The sequence below is a fragment of the Myotis nattereri genome (genome assembly GCF_964212035.1).
Source record: "Myotis nattereri genome assembly, chromosome: 10".
Classification (NCBI taxonomy): Eukaryota; Metazoa; Chordata; class Mammalia; order Chiroptera; family Vespertilionidae; genus Myotis; species Myotis nattereri.
Window position 1 is genome coordinate 53,628,374 of NC_138085.1, and position 18,895 is coordinate 53,647,268.

At 35.5% G+C, this 18,895-nt stretch overlaps 1 protein-coding gene across 4 annotated transcripts in view; it reads left to right on the plus strand.

Moving 5' to 3' along the window:
- Positions 1-18,895, plus strand: part of RTN4 (reticulon 4) — a 54,637-nt gene that overhangs the window by 25,741 nt on the left and 10,001 nt on the right. For 3 of the 4 annotated variants that reach the window (XM_081100957.1, XM_081100955.1, XM_081100956.1), the window contains one exon: positions 15,128-15,335. In XM_081100957.1, coding sequence (XP_080957083.1) covers positions 15,128-15,335 — 208 coding nt within the window. Of the gene's footprint in view, positions 1-104; positions 315-15,127; positions 15,336-18,895 lie in introns of those variants that run through there. The other variant, XM_081100958.1, reaches the window with a different exon arrangement.

An 18,895-nucleotide genomic window follows, 5' to 3' on the forward strand; every position in this document is an offset into this window, starting at 1 on the left:
TTGGTGTGAGCAACAAGCAAAAGACGAGAACAATACCCAGAAAGAAGGCAGTAGTGCCTGAGTATTAGTAGCCTAGTTACAGATTGCACTGCGTCAGACTGCTCCACACCCAGAAGGCGTCAGGTGACTCCAGCCCTGCTGCAGTTGTGCAGCAGAGGAGACTGCAGCCTCCGGTTGAGGAAACGGGTATTTCATGTCTCAGGGGTAGACTTTTGCAGTTACAGCGTTCCTGTTGGTATGCATAATTGATCATTGTATCTGGAGGGCAGATCGTGACGAGATGGATGGCCAGAAGAAAAATTGGAAGGACAAGGGTATATCTTGCTTTTTAATCTTCTGTTCAGTTGTGGTTTTTTGTTTTTTTTTTATGTGACTATAATATATTGCTAAGAATGAGCTTTACCGTTTAGATATATTTTGGATTGAAAGTGAAACCTGTGAAAGGTTTAAAAGTAAAGATTTAAAACAGCTATTTCACAAATGTGTTTTTTACATTTGGTTGTGTATGAGAAAACGGCATGCTGTTCTGTTTCACTGGCGTTTGGTTTAGTCTTCGTAGTCCTCCTGTCTTTGATTAGGTTCTGTTTAATCCTGCACATTTTGAACAGTATGGTTTTAACACATTTCATCTGTTGGTCACGTTGGCCTGATAGATCTACATAGCTATTTTTGTATTCCATAATGACGTATTTTCTGTGACAAAGTATTTTTTTTTTTTTTTAAAAGCTGAGTTGGTATAGTTGAAATCCTGTCTGAAGGTTTATAGGTAGCAAGATACTGTGTTTGCTTGCAATAAGCCTGTTTTCTTCTGTGGGAATCTTATTGAGCATTTGAAATGACTACCAGCCTCCTTTTAATTAGATTACATTTTTGTGTATCTTGAAATCTTTAAAATGTATACACAACAATTTGTAATGCACGTCTACATTTAAGTCACTAACCTTTGTCCTTGTAATAACCAATCATCGATCTTGATCCTCTTTCCTCCCCCTTGAAAGCCTAGATCCTTTCAAATCTCAGTGGATCGTTGTGTAAGAATTTAAGCCCATAAGTGGTGAAATGTTGACTGTAATGAATATTTAAAAAGTATTATGTAGATGATTAAATGTACCATTTTCACAAAAAGAAGGTGGTAGATTGTGTGTGTCTGACCACTTATAATAAATTATCTTAAAAAGTAGTAGAGCTATTAAGTATTCCTAATAGACTTTCCACACAGTAGTTTTTTTATGGCCACATTAAAGTTTTATAATTTTTAGAAAATATATCCTTCTACAGTAGAATTGCTAGCAGGATTAGTAATAATGTTTCCAAAAGCAATATGTGGAGCTAATTATAATAACCCTCATAATCTCTTTTTAAAAATCTGTTTAATAAGGAAATGTGGGGGAAAGGTGAGTTTAAGATTACATTCATATTGAGATACAATTTAAAGATTAGAAAACAATACAGCTTTGGATTTTTACCTTTATGGTTTCTTTACATGTGAATTTAATAAAGAAAATAATTTTTCATCATTCTGACCATTAGCATTACAAAGTGAAATATGAATCGATACACTAGTTTTTGCTAAGTAAATACAGTAGTGATAATGCATTAAATACTGGATTTAAAAATGGGTGAAAAGTCACATCAGGGCCTACTCTGCAACTAATAAAGCTCTATATTAATCATTTAAATCTTAGAACATTTAATAACATCATAAGTTCTTTATTTGCTGAACTAATTTAGGGATATTTTTTGACAGGAAAAATTAAGATCTAGTTTAGTCGATATTATACCATAAATTTTTAGGCACTAAATATAAAATCAAATTTACTCAAATGTCTCTAGGGAGCCTCACTTTGTATGTAAGTGTAATGGCCTAATATTTTTTAGTCCTGGTCTGTGGCTTTTTTACTTGGTAAGACTAACTTTACCTATTTCAGATTCATTGGTGAAGTTATATTTTAGTATTTTCTTTACCAGCAGTTAATTTTAATGTTGTAGATTATAGGTTATGACTTAAATGGAAATCAGTGAAAAGCTGAGGCTGACATGGATTGAGTTTTATGGAAAGTGTGTGACAGAAGAAAGAACTAGATTCTAGATATATTTAAAAATATGTATTTAGGCCCATTTTTTCTACTGTCTCATCCCCCCATTCCCTTAAGCACATCTAGTCATCTAATGGAAATACAGTGGTGTAACAAGTGAGAGGTACTCTGATTTCAGGGTTTAAAATCATTTGGGGCTTTTGTTTTGGTTTTTCCCCCACCGATGAGATAGTTTTTAAGACATTTTATCTTTCAGGCTCAGACCAATACTAATAATTTGTATTTTTAACATATATTTCATCTTGGATATTCTATTATTCTTAGGATACTTAAAAAATTGGAATCTACATAGTACTTGATTATTGAGGTTATATGGAAAGCATTGATTAAGACAGTCAAAAGATTTCGAAGAACTTATAATAAGGAATGGGTAGTTTTGGGGTTTGGGTGGTGTGGAAGAATGATATAACCACTAAGCATGGTATTAACTGAGACACTATATAGAACTTTCTGGGTAGGACAGAATATTTACAGGACAATAGTTGAAAAATAAGATTAATGTGATTAAATAGAAGATTTGCAAGATCTAGGTCAGGTTTCCTCAAACTTCTCTGAATATAAGAATCACGTGGTGCTTAAAAATTCAGATTCCTGTGATCATACTCAGATCTACCAAATCAGAATTTACAGGTGAAAGGCCTGGCAATCTTCATATTATGCATCCTGATCTAATTCATGTTATAATGATGAATTACAAATTTAGGAAACATCAATCTAGGCTTTCAAGTTTTTGTTCTGGTATGTTTTGGTTTTGGACAGAGTAAGACACTTACCCCTTTGGGTCTTAGTTTCCTTAGGTGTATGATTTCTAGGCTTCCAGTCTTGATGTTCTGTGGTCCTATAAAGATACTGTGTGCCAGATTGCAGAAGACATTGGGTTTTGGACTTTACCATAAAGGGAATAAAGAGCCTTTGGAAGTTTTAAAGTAGAGAGTAATAAGATATAGTAAGTTTGAAAGATTGGTTTGGGGTGCTATGTGAAATAACTTGGAGAAGAACTCAGAACAGTTAGGCTGACTCTATGTACCCGAATTTAAGGCACATAGTGCCTGAGCTTGGCCTGAAATAGGAATAAAATGGAAGTGACAGATTTGAGAAAGAAGGAATACTTGACATTTGACATAGATTTGTGGGACTAGGGTGAAGGAGGCGCTCAAAGGGCAACATGAAATTTCAGTCACAGCAAAACATTGGCAATGCTAGGGCATTAGTATCTGTAGAAATAGAGCTTAAGTAGGTAGGACTAATGCCAAGCTTGGTTTTAGAAACTTCAAATATGAAGTGATGATAGAATATCTCTGAAGCTCAGAGACATGACAGCTTTAATGATAAAGAATTGGGAATTGAATACTAAGTGAGACAAATGAGGATAGGAGTACCGTACCCGTTTATCTGTGGGAATACATTCCAAGACCCCATGGATGCCTGAAACCAAGGATAGTACCAAGCCTATGGAGTACTATGTTTTTCCCTATACATTACCTATGATGAAGTTTTATTTATAAATTAGGCACAGTAAGAGATTAACAGCAGTATCTAATAATATAAAACAATTATAACAATATACAGTAATGAAAGTTATGTAAATATGGTCACTCGTTTTAGAGGATCTCTTGCTGAAGCCCTTGTATAGGCTCAGCGCTTTCTGGCACAACACACTGCTGTCAGTCAGAACACGTGTGCTCTTCATGTCTTCCACACAGAAATGTGATGCCTTTTCTATCTTAACTGACCACTTATCACTCACTGTGGTCGTAACTTTTGCATTTGAGGTATGACAACAAAACTAGCCCAAATTTATTATTACTTTTTCCACAATTTCACAGATGGAAGATTCGGTCTTACCATTGATCTTAGCAATCTCAGCATATATTTTTCTTATTAAGTTGAAAATTTTTTACTTTTTCACTTAAAGGAAGCACTTTACGGCTTCTCTTTGGCACATCCGCATTGCCGGCACCAATACTCTTATACTTTGGGGTCATTATTAAGTAATATGAGGGTTACTGGAACTAAGAATCCACAGTTGACCTGATAACTAGGACAGCTACTAAGTGACCCAAGGACTGGAGGCATATGCAACGTGGATACGTTGGACAAAGGGTTGATTCCTGTCCTGAGCAGGTGGGGGTGGAACAGCATGAGATTTCATCATGCTACTCAGAATGGTGTTCAATTTTAAACTTACTGCTTAGGTTTTGGATTTTCCATTTACTATTTCCAGGCCATGGATGGATAAGACTGGACTACTGTGTTTGCATAGAAAGAGCTGAAGATTAATGAAGGAAAACCTAAAACCAACATTGTGTGGGTGTGAAGCACCGGAAAGATCAGGAAGTTGTAGTCAGGGCAGTAAAAGAAGCGGGATAGTGTTGTAAGGAGGAGAGAATTTTTAAGAAGGAGTGAGTGGTTAAATTCAGAGAAACTGTTTAATATGAAGACTGAGAAATGGTGCGGACTCTGTGGAATTTTAGGAATATGTGCACTGCTGTCCATTATTAGTAGTGCTTCTTGAATTTGGCTTTTAACATGCTATAGGTATGACCTTTGAGGGAAGTTTTGTAGGGTGGGGATAGAAATGTTTCTAGAATTAGAATTCAGTTTGTACCTTAAGATCTGGTAGCTTTGAACCATTTCTGGAGCATACTTCCTTGCAAAGGTGGTTGTTGGGCTCCCTGATTTTTGCTTTTGATAAGCCACTTTCTATTTCTTCGAAAGCTTAAGGTTACTGACTTATATGGGTATAGGTGTACACATACACCGATATTCAGGTAGAGGAGCAGGGGTCTTGCTGCTTGAAATAAATGCCTTCCTAACCCCTGGGAAGGCCCCCCCCCCCAAAAAAAAAAAATTCCCGAGAAGGGAACTTTGGTGTTAACCAATTGAGAGACCTATTGATTAGAAAAAGACCCTCTACTTTCCATTCTAAACTTAGTTGAAGCCTATTGTTTAGGCATTCATCCCTTCACACAGAGTGGTTTTGTGTTGGGAGGGTAATATGGCACATTTTGTTCTGTAATCATTTTCCCCCACTAAATGGGGGAAATTCCTTTCATTTAAAAGATAGTCCACATTGTTTTAATGCTTGTAGTATTCTAAGTATGTACTACTAAGCCCATACAGTTAAATATTCAAGTATGAACTATATTAAAATGAATATAATTGAATATAAATCTTGGTTTTTATTCATGATTATTTCTAAATTGCTGGGTTATAATATTTAGGCATTTGTTGCAAAACTACCCTCCAGCAAGATTGTACAAATTATTTTGAGCAATCTATGGGAGTGTCCTGAAACCTTGGCCAAGATTAAATACTATGCATTTATGTTGATTTTAACTCTTTCTGAGAGAGTTGTTTTTGTCAGTTTTTAAGTGTATTACTTGATGAGAACCAGGTTTACATTTAAAAAGTAAATTTGCACATGTTTTTCCCTATATGGATAAGTAGTGAGAGCAATGGTGGAAATGGCCTCTTGGTGTTATTTACCCAAGTCTGGGTACTCTATTTCCTCACCAGGACTCCCAACTGGTTTTGCCACTAAATCCTAGTTAATGTTCCAAGAGTGTTCCTCTGATTATAGCACTTAAGGGGCTTTTCTTTACTTTTCAATTAAAGCTTATACCGTCTATCTTGGACTTTTATAAGGCATTCCATGATTTAGTGCAAACATGTCAAATGCAAAGGCTAACACGGGCCAATAAAACGAGGCATGTAGTCTGTGGGCCGCGAGTTTGACATGCTTGTTCTAGTCCCATCTTTTATAATCCCATATCCCATTTTTTTGTCCCCATCCACACGGAAGGACTTGTTCCCTAAACATGCCTGTTCTTTGCATTTGCTTCTGTTTTTTTCTCTGTGTAGAATGCCTTTTTGCCCCGTTTCATTTTGTCCAAGTTGTGCTTATCCACAGCCCAGTCCTCCCTGAGGTGTTCACTGATCCTCTCAGATGGAGGTAACCTAGTGTTCCTCAGAACTCCCATCTCTTGGTTTTCATTTTCTAGCTTTTTTAAAAATATATTTTTTTATTGATTTTAGAGAGGAAGGGATAGGGAGAGATAGAAACCTCAATGATGAGAGAGAATCATTGATCAGCTGCCTCCTGCACGCCCCACACTGGCGATCGAGCCCACAATCTGGGCACGTGCCCTGACCGGGAATTGAACTGTGACCTCCTGATTCATAGGTCCACGCTCGACTTACTGAGTCATTCCAGCAGGCTGGGCTGTAGCTTTTATTAAAGTTATTTATATGTATATCTTGGCTCTTTTTCTAGCCTGTAAATTCCTTGAAGGCAGGAACAGTGGCTTCAACAGTAGGTCTCCTTGTTGACTCTGCACAGCTTCTCAATCAAGTAAGAGGCTGAGAGCTCTGATGTTCAGCCAGGTTTACTCCTGGCCTTGAACTCTGTTTGTGCATTCTTGGAAAATTTTTAAAAATGTTTTTTCAAGTGGGAGAAATAAGGAAAGGGATTTCCTACTTTATCCCTTCTTAAAGGAACAGTTAAGTAAATTAAGCAACTTTTATAAATCCAGGAGTTTTAGATTATACCTGCAGACAAGTCATTTTACCAGTCGTTTTTTTTTTTTTTTCTAATGTTCTCATTTCATAGGTAAGGAACCCAAGAAAACTAGAGAGATTATTTGTTCTGGACCACATAGTTTGTGACACAGGGCTGTTTTTTTTACAATTTATATTTGTACTTGAACAACTGAAGATAAAAGCTAATGACCCATGTTTTGATATTTTATTCATTAATAGTTGTGGCATCTTATTGAGCATGGTATATATTTCTTTTTGTATGATCTTCACTCTACAATAAAAGAGGCAGTAGTCTATTACACAAGCCATGAAAGAAGGTAGGTGTTAGTTGTTTAGTGTTGTCAAAAGGTTAAGCCTAGTGGGAACCCTGTGGGCCAGGAGTATAATTTCTCTTCGTCCTTAGGGATTGGATTACATGCTTGAATGTAGGAAAAATATTTAAGCGGTGAATAGAATTCTTATTCTGGTCTGTAGGTATCCCCTACCTCACCTTTTTATTTATTGAGTTAATTCCACCTCTTGCTAGAATTTAGGCTAAAGGATGTTACTAAATTTAAGTTAGCCAGTGCTCCTCTTTGCATCTTTGGAGCAGTATTCTGAGACCACATTTTATTTCTCTGTGTTACCATGGATAATGCTGACTTACGTTACTTGGTGTGTTGTGTCTGTATGGGGGGTGGAGGTGGGCATTATAAAATGTGTAAATATATCTATTTAAATCTACTTCATGGCTTTCACATTTTAATCCAATCACCTCTTTAGCATTTATGTAAGGTGTTGATAGACACTGAAATACTATTGTCTCTCCTTAAATACTCTATCACTATATTGTACTATGTAGCATTTACCTAAAGAGCTCAGAGTAAGATTAAAAAATGTCAAATATGAATGATATCCCTGCAAATCTATTGTTAAGAATTTGACAATGAGGGAAATTTAGGAATTTCTACTCTCAGACTCTAGGATTTGCTAAAATTCTGACTTTCCATAAAAATGAGAGGAATTATAGCTGTTCTTTGTTATATACACTTATTTGTGTATTTTTAATCTAAAATGTAGATTATTCTGGTCAATGATATGAAGAGAGATATTACTTTGTTTATCTGTACTGTTAGCCATTTACTCAGTGCGCATTTATTTTTGAGCGTGTACAACCAAACTAGTTTCCCTATTAATGAAGTTCATTCTTTTTTTGTGTGTTAGTAATTTGCTTTGAGTCCCCCTCCCTTCCAGTTTATTAAGCTTGTCAAGTTTCTAGAGTTACAGAACAATGTTTTCTATTTAATTTCTATTAGTAGAAAATAGGATTTTGACCAAGGTCTGGTGCCCATTTCTTGTAATGCTTGGATGCCAACAAGAAGTAAAATTACACCATAGTATGTTATGCATTGAACCAATGTGTACTCTAATTTTAGGCATTCATTTGTCTGAGTCTTGGCTCAATTCTAGTAATTTAAAATAAACAACCACATGCTTATCAAAATTTATCAGAAATACAGATTTTGTATAAGAAGAGTCCTTACTGTGACATCCTTCACAACGGAAGATTGTTAAAGTCTGTGCAGGTAGGGAGAACCATTGGCTCAAAATATGTGTAAATAATGTGCTTAGAGAGAGCATATTTATTTAGCTTTACTTTAGAGAAAGTGGAATTTGCTACATATATGAATTTTCCTGTGCAGGGAAAATTATTTTTTGAGATTGGAAGTGGGAGGTTAGAATTATTTTTTGTTGTAATTTTTTGTCCTCTTAATAATAAAGCTGGAAATAGAATCAATAGGATTAAAGGAGGTATTGAAAACTATATGAAGTAATTTAGTATATTGGTGAATTTAAATAACTTATAAATGAGGCATGTGTGGTAACTTCACAGTTTTCTACTCAGAGAAGTTTGGTTATCCTTAGAAGCAACTAAAAACCACAGATAGTTTTTACCTTTATGTCATGTATTGAAACATTTTCTACTTAAAGACAGTGTAGGGGAAAAAAGACTACTTGAAGCAAACTCATTTCATAGCTAATAAAGGATTTGATAAAGACTTACCTTGAAACAAAACCAACAGCTATGAAAACAAGTTTTAGTTTATTCTTAATGAAACAGGGTGTAATCACAGCCGTAGATAAGTTCTTAGAATGAAGTGAGGATAAATCAAGTTTTGGGGCTTGTAGTGTGTGTAAATTTTACCACAGAATTATTTGGTAGTACAAAATGGCATCTTTTACTTCATGGTTGAATTTCTCAGTGGATCATATAGGATGTCCCTTTACAGAAAGTGTTCAAGGGTTTTATTAACTTTCTTCGTGGCTTCTCTTAATCTTTTGAGGTCAGATGATCTGGTTGAAGTGTCTATTGGATCTTTTTTGGAGTAATTCTCCAATATCACTCATAATATCACACTCATAAAATCCTGCATTATTAGAAAGATTTTCAATTTTGCATTGTGGTTGATTTGTGTTGTTGTATCTGGACATAGTTTCCAATTTTTATTTTCAAAGTGAGACCATTTAGATAGCTTCTAGGAATCATTTTGCAATTTAAACAGAACATGATTTATTATCATTGAACCTATATTACTGGAATTGTATATGTATATAACTCTGCTCACGATGTTAGTAAATTGCTTCTCCTCCAATTGATATTGAAATACTATTTGGATCCTCAGGTAGGATAAAAAGCAAACTTAAGTACTGACATACACTTTTAAATACAAAATGTGGTATGATGGAAAAAATGAGACCTTCATGATCAGACTGAATTTCAATCTGTAAGCCTGCACAATTTATTTAATAATACTTCTAAGTCCCAGTTGTCTCGTGTATAGCAGATAATAAATACTTTATAGAGTTGTTGTGATTAATGGTAATGCATACAAAGTACTTGCACAGTTCCTTGCTCAGAATAGGGAATTACTAAATTATTATAGAAAACTCAAGTATAGAATTTATGCTAGTTTTACATAAAATGATTTTTCCTTAGATGTGTGGTGGTTGAAATTGACCAATATACTGTAATGTTGTAAGAGTTAAGGCAGGAAAGATTTAGTGATGAAAGAGACAAGGATCTGAAATTGTGTGTGTGTCTTTCAAAAACTCTAGTTACAGGAAGAAAAGAAAGCCAGGAGAGATGCTGGTTTGCCAGGTATTTGATTAAGGTACTTTGTAGCAATACTAGGTATCCATCTATCTGATACTTGCTAACTAAAACCAAGTTAGCAGTCCTTTCAGAGAAAGTTGAATTCACCATAAAAAAAAAAAAATCAGAGCTTAGTTAAGCATTGCATTTAATATTCGATTGCCCTGCTTGACTTTATCTCTTGAAATATCACCTTTATTTCCACATATGACATTTCCTTTCAGTTTAAACTACCTTGTTAGGAGGTTATTGTTTTCCTAATTTTACACACGGGGAAACTAAGTTCAGCCATCTAATCGGGCATGCTGATGGAAATGGAAGAAAGTTAAGCTCCCACTCTGCACAGATCTTTTTCTGGACCGTCACCTGTTATTTATTAGCCAAGTGAATGCTTACTATGTGGAAGTAAAAGCTTACTATGTAGTGCTAAATGATTGACTCTGAATTTTTGTCACTTTTCTTAGCAGTTGAGAAGAATTTGATTAAGGATTGTGATTTCTAATTAATACATAATTATTTATTATTAAGATTATGATTGTGAAAAATAGCAACTAACATTTTAATATTCTAATTTTAATATTTGTTTATTAATTTTCCTATTTAACTGCCTTACTCATTGTTCACCTGACTCTGTTAAAGAGAACTTAATATTTGCTTTTGTTTAAGAGGTAGGTATTTTCCTAGAACCATTCCTTCCCAGTATTATTGCGACCAGCTACTAGTTCAACTTTTTCTCCCGATAGACAAAAGATTTTAAAGTTGAAACCTGACTTCAGGCTATTCAAGGAAAGAGATTCAGTAAGAATTTGATTTGAGGCAAAATGTAATTGGATGACTTCTGCATGTACTAGCACTATTTTTAGCTATGACAGATGATAGTTTATGATTACCAGATGTAGACAACTTTTCTAACTCTTTGCTGGGCCAGAAGTTTTTATTTTGAAGGAAGGATTGCAGTGCACTCAATTATTTTAAATTAAAATTTTAGTTGGTAAAAGATGGTACAGCCCTAATCTGTTTGGCTCAGTGGATAGAGCGTTGGCCTGCGGACTCAAGGGTCCCAGGTTCGATTCCAGTCAAGGGCATGTACCTTGGTTGTGGGCACATCCCCAGTAGGAAGTGTGCAGGAGGCAGCTGATGATGCTTCTCGCTTATCAGTGTTTCTAACTCTCTATCCCTCTCCCTTCCTCTCTGTAAAAAAAAATCAATAAAATATATTTAAAAAAAAAGATGGTACAGCTCTGTGCATGGCACATCACAAAAATATTATTCACATTTTGAAAATGAGTAGACAATCACTTTTTTCTAAATGACAAAAATTTAATTGCTCAGCATTATTTTAGTAATTCGTAAGTATTGCCCACAGCTGTTAAGAGGAAAGACTATTGCTAAATTAATCTTAGATCTTTAAAAGTATATTTCATGAGCATTTTATATAAAAGTAAAGTAGCATTAGGTTACTGTGCGTGATTAATGCTTATTCTGCAGTACAGGAGACCTGAGGAACCATGAAAGGTTATGCTATCCTTTTACAAGCCCTGTATCTTAATTTTGGTTTCTCAAGAATAAAGAGGCCATTAAACTCTTCATTCATAAACAGAACTAGTAAAGGGATTACAGAGGATCCCAAAGTTAGCATTTTAGTGACCCAACAGTTTCTTTATTTAAAGATGTCCATTATTTTAATTTGAAAATATTATAGTCTTTAATTAAAATGTTTTTATTTCTAAGAATAATCTGGCCATTATTTACATACCATTCTGACAGCAAATATTATTGAAGCAGATAATGACAGTATAAAGATGAAAGGCACTCATCAGTCCTTCAGAATCTACAAGGAGATACAAGCCCATAAAACAAAATTTGCTGTAAATTATCTGAAAGCATTGCTATTTGTTATTTTGTAAATGTAGATATCTAAAAATAGTTTAAAACAAATGTTAAATCCAGAACATAGAAGCATTTTTGAATAAATTAATTAGAATTAGTGCATGCCTTAAATTGGCATAAAGTATGCATTCATTCTAATCAGTCAGTCAGTACTATTTATTGAAAGTCTGGTTGGTTCAAGCTTTGTACTCAGCTCCAAGATATGGTAGATAAGACAACATGCTTTCTTGTAGAGTTTAAACCTAGCAGACAAAAAGATGTTAAAACAAGTAAATTTTTTAGTTTACTTTTTAGTTTTTTTAAGTATATAATTCGTTGATTTTTAGTATGGCCACAAAATTGTGCAACCATCACCATTATCTAATTTCAGAACATTTTCATCATCCCTCCAGCCTCCTTTAGCAGTCATTCCCCATCTCCACTCCTTCCAGTTCCTGGCAACCACGAAGCTACTTTCAGTCGCTATAGAATTGCCAACTCCAGACATGCCATATAAACAGACTTACACAACTGTGTGACCTTTGGTGTCTGGCTTCTTTCACTTAGCAGAATGTTTTCAAACTTTTTGTAGTAGGTATCAGTACTTCACTTGTTTTTTTTCTGGCCCAATTATATTTCATTGTGTGGATATACTATATATATATTCCTCACCCAAGGATTTTTTTTTTCTTTTCATTTCAGAGAGAGGAAGGGAGACAGAGACAGAGAAAAACATTGATGTGAGAGAGAAACATCAATCAGTTGCCTCCTGTACACGAACGCACACTTGGGGATGTGCCCTGACTGGGAATCAAACATGACCTTCCGGTGCATGGGATGATGCTCCAACCAACTGAGTCTCACTGGCCAGGGCACCATATTTTGTTTATCCATTCGTCAGTTGATGGATATTTGGGTGTTTCTTCTTTTTGATTATGATGAATAGTGCTGCTATAAACATTCATGTACAAGTTTTTGTGTGGACATAGGTTTTCTAGTCTTTTGGGTAGAAATTCCTAGAAGTGGAATTGCTGGGTCATATTGTAACTCTGTGTTTTAACTTTTTGAGCAATTGCCAAACTGTTTTTCACAGTGGTGGAATTTTATTCTCCCATCCAAAGTCATGAAGATTTGTACCTATTTTTTTTTCTTCCAAGAGTTTTATAGTTTAAGCTTTTTAGGTCTTTGATCCATTTTTTTATATATGATGTAAGGTAAGGGTCCAGTTTTATTCTTCCAGCACCATTTGTTGAAAGAAACTTATTTTCCTCATTGAATTGTCTTGACACCTTGTTGAAATCAAGTTGACTATAAATGTAAGGGTTTATTTTGGACTCTTAATTTGTTCCACTGATCTCTCTCCATCCTTGTGCAACTACTGCATTGTCTTGATTACTATAGGTTTGTAGGAAGTTTTGAAAAAGGGAAGTGTTCTCCAAATTGGTTCTTTTTCAAGATTTTTTTGGCTATTCTGGACACCCTGCATTTCCAGGTGATTTCTACAATTAGCTTGCCAATTTCTGCTAAAAAGCTGCTTAGGATTTTGATAAAGATTACAGTGTAGATCAGTTTGAATAGCATTACTATCTTAATAACAATGTTTTCTAATCCATAAACATGGGATGTCTTTTCATTTAAATCTTCTTTAATTTTAAGGCTGCAGTTCTGTTTGCTAGAAACTAATACTTTTTCGTCCTTGCAGTGTCAATAAGCTCTTAAATTCCTTTGCAAAATAAAAAAAAAGAATTGAAACCCTTCTGTACTTGGTGACGTTGTAACAGCATAGATTGCCTCTCAGACCTTTCTTTTGTAGGTTGTATTAATTTTGTCTTATGTGCAACTATCAGGCCCAGTTGTCTCATCTCTCTTAGCTGTTCTTCCCTCTTTTCCTTCTCAGTGCTCTAACTTTTGCAGCTCAAGTTGGCCACCCCGGGACTTGTGTCACCAAGGCTCTCAGGGTATTTGCTTTGATTCCTCTCATGTAGCTGTTTTCACACAATATGTGTGGGCTTGCTTATGTGTTTACCAGAGCTCTCTCACTGATTGAAAAGACCTTATTTTTAGAAACCCATATGATAGATGGAAAGGAAGAAGTAGGTTAGGGTTTGCTGTACTTTCATGCAATTAAATTTATTTTAGGCTTTAATCACTGCATAATGCTGGACTATATACATGATTATTGCTGTATCAGCAACGTTAGGGAAATTGACTTGACTCACACCAAAGCACCAGAATTATGAACTGTTAGAATTTTAACTATTGTATAGATCTAAATATTTATTAAGCTAGCAGGCAGTATATTCTTACTATAAATAATTGTTATCTAGTCAATGAAACTGTAGGGACAAAAACTCTTATATTGGGCAATTTGGTTAGACTTTAATATATATTGTGTATACCTCTCAAGTCTAAAGTCATTTAATTTCATAATCAGGTTTTACTGAGTAGATTTTAATGATGGTAAGGAACAGTGATGATATTGCATTTAACTAGTCACCAATAGTGGTGATATTGAAGGTTACTATAAGAGTGTTCTTCCCCCTCCCCAACTGTTTACAATGCAGAGAGAGATGAATTGTGTTTTGCATGTGAATTCAAGAACTCTTGGCACACTGCAGAATTCTCCCTGGGTTGTACATAACCCCATCTTGAGACCATAGGCCTATGGGTATTTGATCTCCATAGTGGCCCTGTGGCCATAGGCCAAGAGCAAAATTGCTAAGTTAGGCTTTGACTCCTTACTATTAATAAACGTTATATAACAGTGGGACATGTTTAGTTCTTTTTTTTTCTTTGACACCTAAATTTTTGTGGCATTATATACATATCTACTCCTAGAGGGAAGTAGCTTTTCAGGTAATCTTAAGGTTTTTTTTTCTTTTGCTTTGGAGGACATTTTTGTTTGAACGATAGACAGATTACATTACAATTTTGTTAAGTTTCTTAAAGAGCAATCTCTTAAAAGCAGAGCTGTAAAACTCATATGTGTAGTTTCTAGTAGCTTTCAGTTTCTCAACATTTTTTTGAATTAGTCATTTTCTGTAAATATATTTTTGTGTCACTGAAGTATCTCATTTTTGTGAGTGTATGCTAAAACGTTCTTTTATTATTTGAATATATATCATGCATTGAATGAAGATGAAAACCTCAAGATGAATTTTTAAGAAAAGTTGTTTTGGATTAGAAGTCTGCTATGCTGGGCTTGGGAGATTTGATAAACTTTTATAGCCAGAATGATTTAGAATGTAGGACATAGATTTGCATTAGAAACATTTTATAGTAAATAGAAATAGATGCAGGTATTATTTTAATATACAATGTAGTATATGAAGTTAATCTTTAACATTTTAGGTTTTGACTTTCCCTAGAGACCTTTATTTGGGGGGGGGAGGGGGGTGAAGAGGAGGGGGGGAGCAAATACAAATGTGCCAAACCTAAATGGTTAAAATGATGTTCTAATTTCGATATCTTCTCTTTTTATTTGTAGTTGTCGACCTCCTGTACTGGAGAGACATTAAGAAGACTGGAGTGGTGTTTGGTGCCAGCTTATTCCTGCTACTTTCATTGACAGTATTCAGCATTGTGAGCGTAACGGCTTACATTGCCTTGGCCCTGCTCTCTGTGACTATCAGCTTTAGGATATACAAGGGTGTGATCCAAGCTATCCAGAAATCAGATGAAGGCCACCCATTCAGGTGAGATGTCTGGAAAGCAAGGCAAACTTTGGCAACACTGTAAACAATTGTATTGAGACTTCATTCACATATCTGTAGGGTTACAGGCATGCATTTTTTTTTACTGCTTAAAGATAATTGCAAATGTTTGCTGAAAGCTGTACCCAAAGAACCTGCTTTTGAGATTTTCTAGAGGTCATTTCATAGGCTCATGGTATAAAAAACTGGGTTTCTATGTCATTAACCTAACTCTCCTACTTAGTAGTAATATTTATTAGAAGTAGGTGTTGGTTGTCTAATTTTACTTTAATGGAAGCTATATCTTTTTAACATGGTTAGAATTGGTGAGAGCTATATTTTCTTTATTGCTTACATTTTATGCTATCTGATGTTAAAAATACCTTTCTTTCCAATAGTATGTTTATGTTTGTCTGGTATGTTTTCTCGTCATGCCTGTGTCTTTTTCTACCATTCCTTTTCTATCTAGTTTCTTCTCATTCCTTAAGCCATTACTTTTGTATTATCCTTTGGAGAGCTCCTTTATTTCAGCATCTCCTTGTCTCTAAACCATCATCTGCTTCCCTTACTGTTAGAACTAACACACGCTAGCATTAAGTATCTCATTGCTAAATGGTACAAACCTTACCTTGGATCTTCTGCCTCACTTCATGCTTAGCATGTTTTTCCACTGCCTTTTAAAAATTGGGGTATAATTCACATAAAATTCAGTGATTTTTTTAAAGTATATTCACAGAATTGTACAAGAATCACCATCTCATTCCAGACATTTTTATCACACTGAAAAGACACTTCATACCCATTAGCAGTCACTAATTACCCAGCCCCTGAAGACCACTAACTCATCATGTTTTTAAACAGAGTTGTCAGTTTCTATCAGTAGCACCACTATTTATCCAGCTTTGAAGTTACCTTTGTTTCCATTTCATAGTAAACAAAATGGCTAAATTTTGTTGTTGCCCCTCCCCACCCCAGTTTAGACCAGGTATTCATAAATATACACTACAGCCTATAGCCATGGGCCATAGGCTGCCAGCTTTTGTAAATAAAATTTTATTGAAATGCAGCCATACTCAGTCATTTAGCTGCTTTCACGCTGTAATAACAGAATTAAGGAGTTGTGACAGAGACCATATGGAATTTAATGCCTAAAATACTTACTCTCTGGCCTTTCACAGAAAAAAAAATTGCCTACCCCTTGCTGGACTTCACTTGTTACCAAACTGGCTTCTGATTCCCTCAGATTACTCTAACGCTTACAGATGTTGTCAGAGTAATTTTTCTCAAATAGCATTTTTATCACATTTTTAGGGACAGGGGCTTTCTGTTCATTATAGGATGAAATCCAGATATTGCTGTTTTGTCTCTCATTTATCCCTTCTAGTGTTTTGTGTCCATTTTCATGCTGCCTTTTTAGCTCCCCAGATGCCCTAATCTGTCGTGTTTTATTTGGTTCTGTGTTTGGTTTCAAGACCTTGCTACCTAGCTAACCTGCCTCTCAGTGATCTGAGAATTAACTCCTATTGCACTGAGTATGGCTTTAAAATGTTCTCTAATTGTTTTGTATATGAACAATTTTTCAAATAGGTTGTAAACATTTAAAAACTATGTTGGCAAGACAAGTATCTATTTGGGCACGAATGAGTCTGTAACCACCTAGGACAGTGGTCGGCAAACTGCGGCTTGGCAAACCGTGGCTCAAGAGCCACATGCGGCTCTTTGGCCCCTTGAGTGTGGCTCTTCCACAAAATACCAGCTCTTCCACAAAATACCGACTTCTGTGCATGGGCCACGAAGTTTCAGTCTCACTGTACCCGTGCACCCGCACTGGTATTTTGTGGAAGAGCCACACTCAAGGGGCCAAAGAGCCACATGTGGCTCGCAAGCTGTGGTTTGCCGACCACGGACCTAGGACATTATCCAACTGATGTTAGAGGGAGGCCGGTTTTCAGTTTATAGGAAGAGACCTACTAAATTATTTGGTTTATTATAAAGACTGGTGATTTGTTTCTCTCCAGCTTTCTCTTCATATTGATCAAATGGTGATGTTACATAAGTTTTGTGGGAGAAGCCAACATTTACTGAATGGCTCTTGTGTGTCTGGCCTTATATGTACAAGCAAAAGTTGGAGTGCAGGAAGTTGAGATTGCTGCTTCAACATGGCAGAGCCATATCATTTCACAAATCATTAAGGAATATGATTTTAATTAGTTATATTGGAATATATAAAAACATCATTAAGCCAAAATTTCTAAATTATCTACAGTATAAATTTTATACATCGTTGGATTTTAAAGAAGACTTTTGGGGAAAAAACTAGTAATTTCTGTCTGTATTCTTTATTTCCTTATAAACCCTTTATTCTTAGCTCAAAGGCTAAATCATTGTATGTCACTAGAGGCCCGATGCACGAAATTCGTGCAAGGACCTTGATCCCAGCCCTGCCACCTCTGCCTCAGCCCCCACCCACTGTGGCTTTGTCCGGAAGGAAGGACATCTGGTTTAATTAGCATATTATCCTTTTATTATTATAGATAATAGTCATTATGAAGTAAATTCAGCCAACATGCCAGTTTAAACCTATAGGACGGTTTTTCCAACTTCTCCAGTCACACTTTGACATATCCTAGTAATGCCTTTGTTGATCATAGTTTTCCCTATCTACAATGCTTCTGTCACCTGGTGGTATCATTCCAGATGAGGCCAACTGACTGATAGAATATTCCAGTTTGTAAATAATGAGCAATTAAACTTGCATGATGGCATAGTGAATATAGAAATGAGGAAACATATTTGGGGCATATTGCAGAGGTAAATTACAGAGAAAAGGAGATAGGAAAGAGGAATGTTATTTTTAGTATAAATAACCAGTGTCCACTGACATGGGGAAGTGGACTGAATAAGGGACTACTTCCAGTAGATTCAAAGAATGCCTGGCACTTCTGACTGGTTCTACTTTGCCAAGATAAAATAGCTTCTTTGAAATAGTAACTAATGAAGCAATTCCTTGCATTGTAGACTTGACTTCCCCTTCCCCATTAGAGTTGTCTTCTTAAAGTTAATAAGTCCAGCTATCTCAGTATAGATTAGGGCATCTAAAAGGACAGTAACTATTATGTTTTACTGGGATTGCCACTATACTTTTGACAGCCTTTCACAGTCTGGGAATTGATATAAGGGGCAATTTTGCCTAAAGATTAGGCTGAGAGAGTGCCATATGTGGAAATGAATGGGATTTTTGTTAGGAAAACTTGATGAAACATATAATGTCAACTTGAAGAAAAAACCAAATCCATGAAAATGACTACCATTTATTGAGTACTACTTTTTGTGATTGTGCTAAGCACTTTACTCTTTGGATCCCATTTTATAAATGAGGAAACTGCAGTTTAAAGGGAAGACTAAATAACTTTCTGAAGTGACACTGCCAAGTAAGTGACGGACCTTACGATTCAAGGTTAGATCAGTCTGGCTTCAAAATATATCCTTTTTTCTATGCTCGTCAGCTGACACCATATATCAATGAAATACCCCTTGCTTGGTGAATTTCTACATTGTGCTTA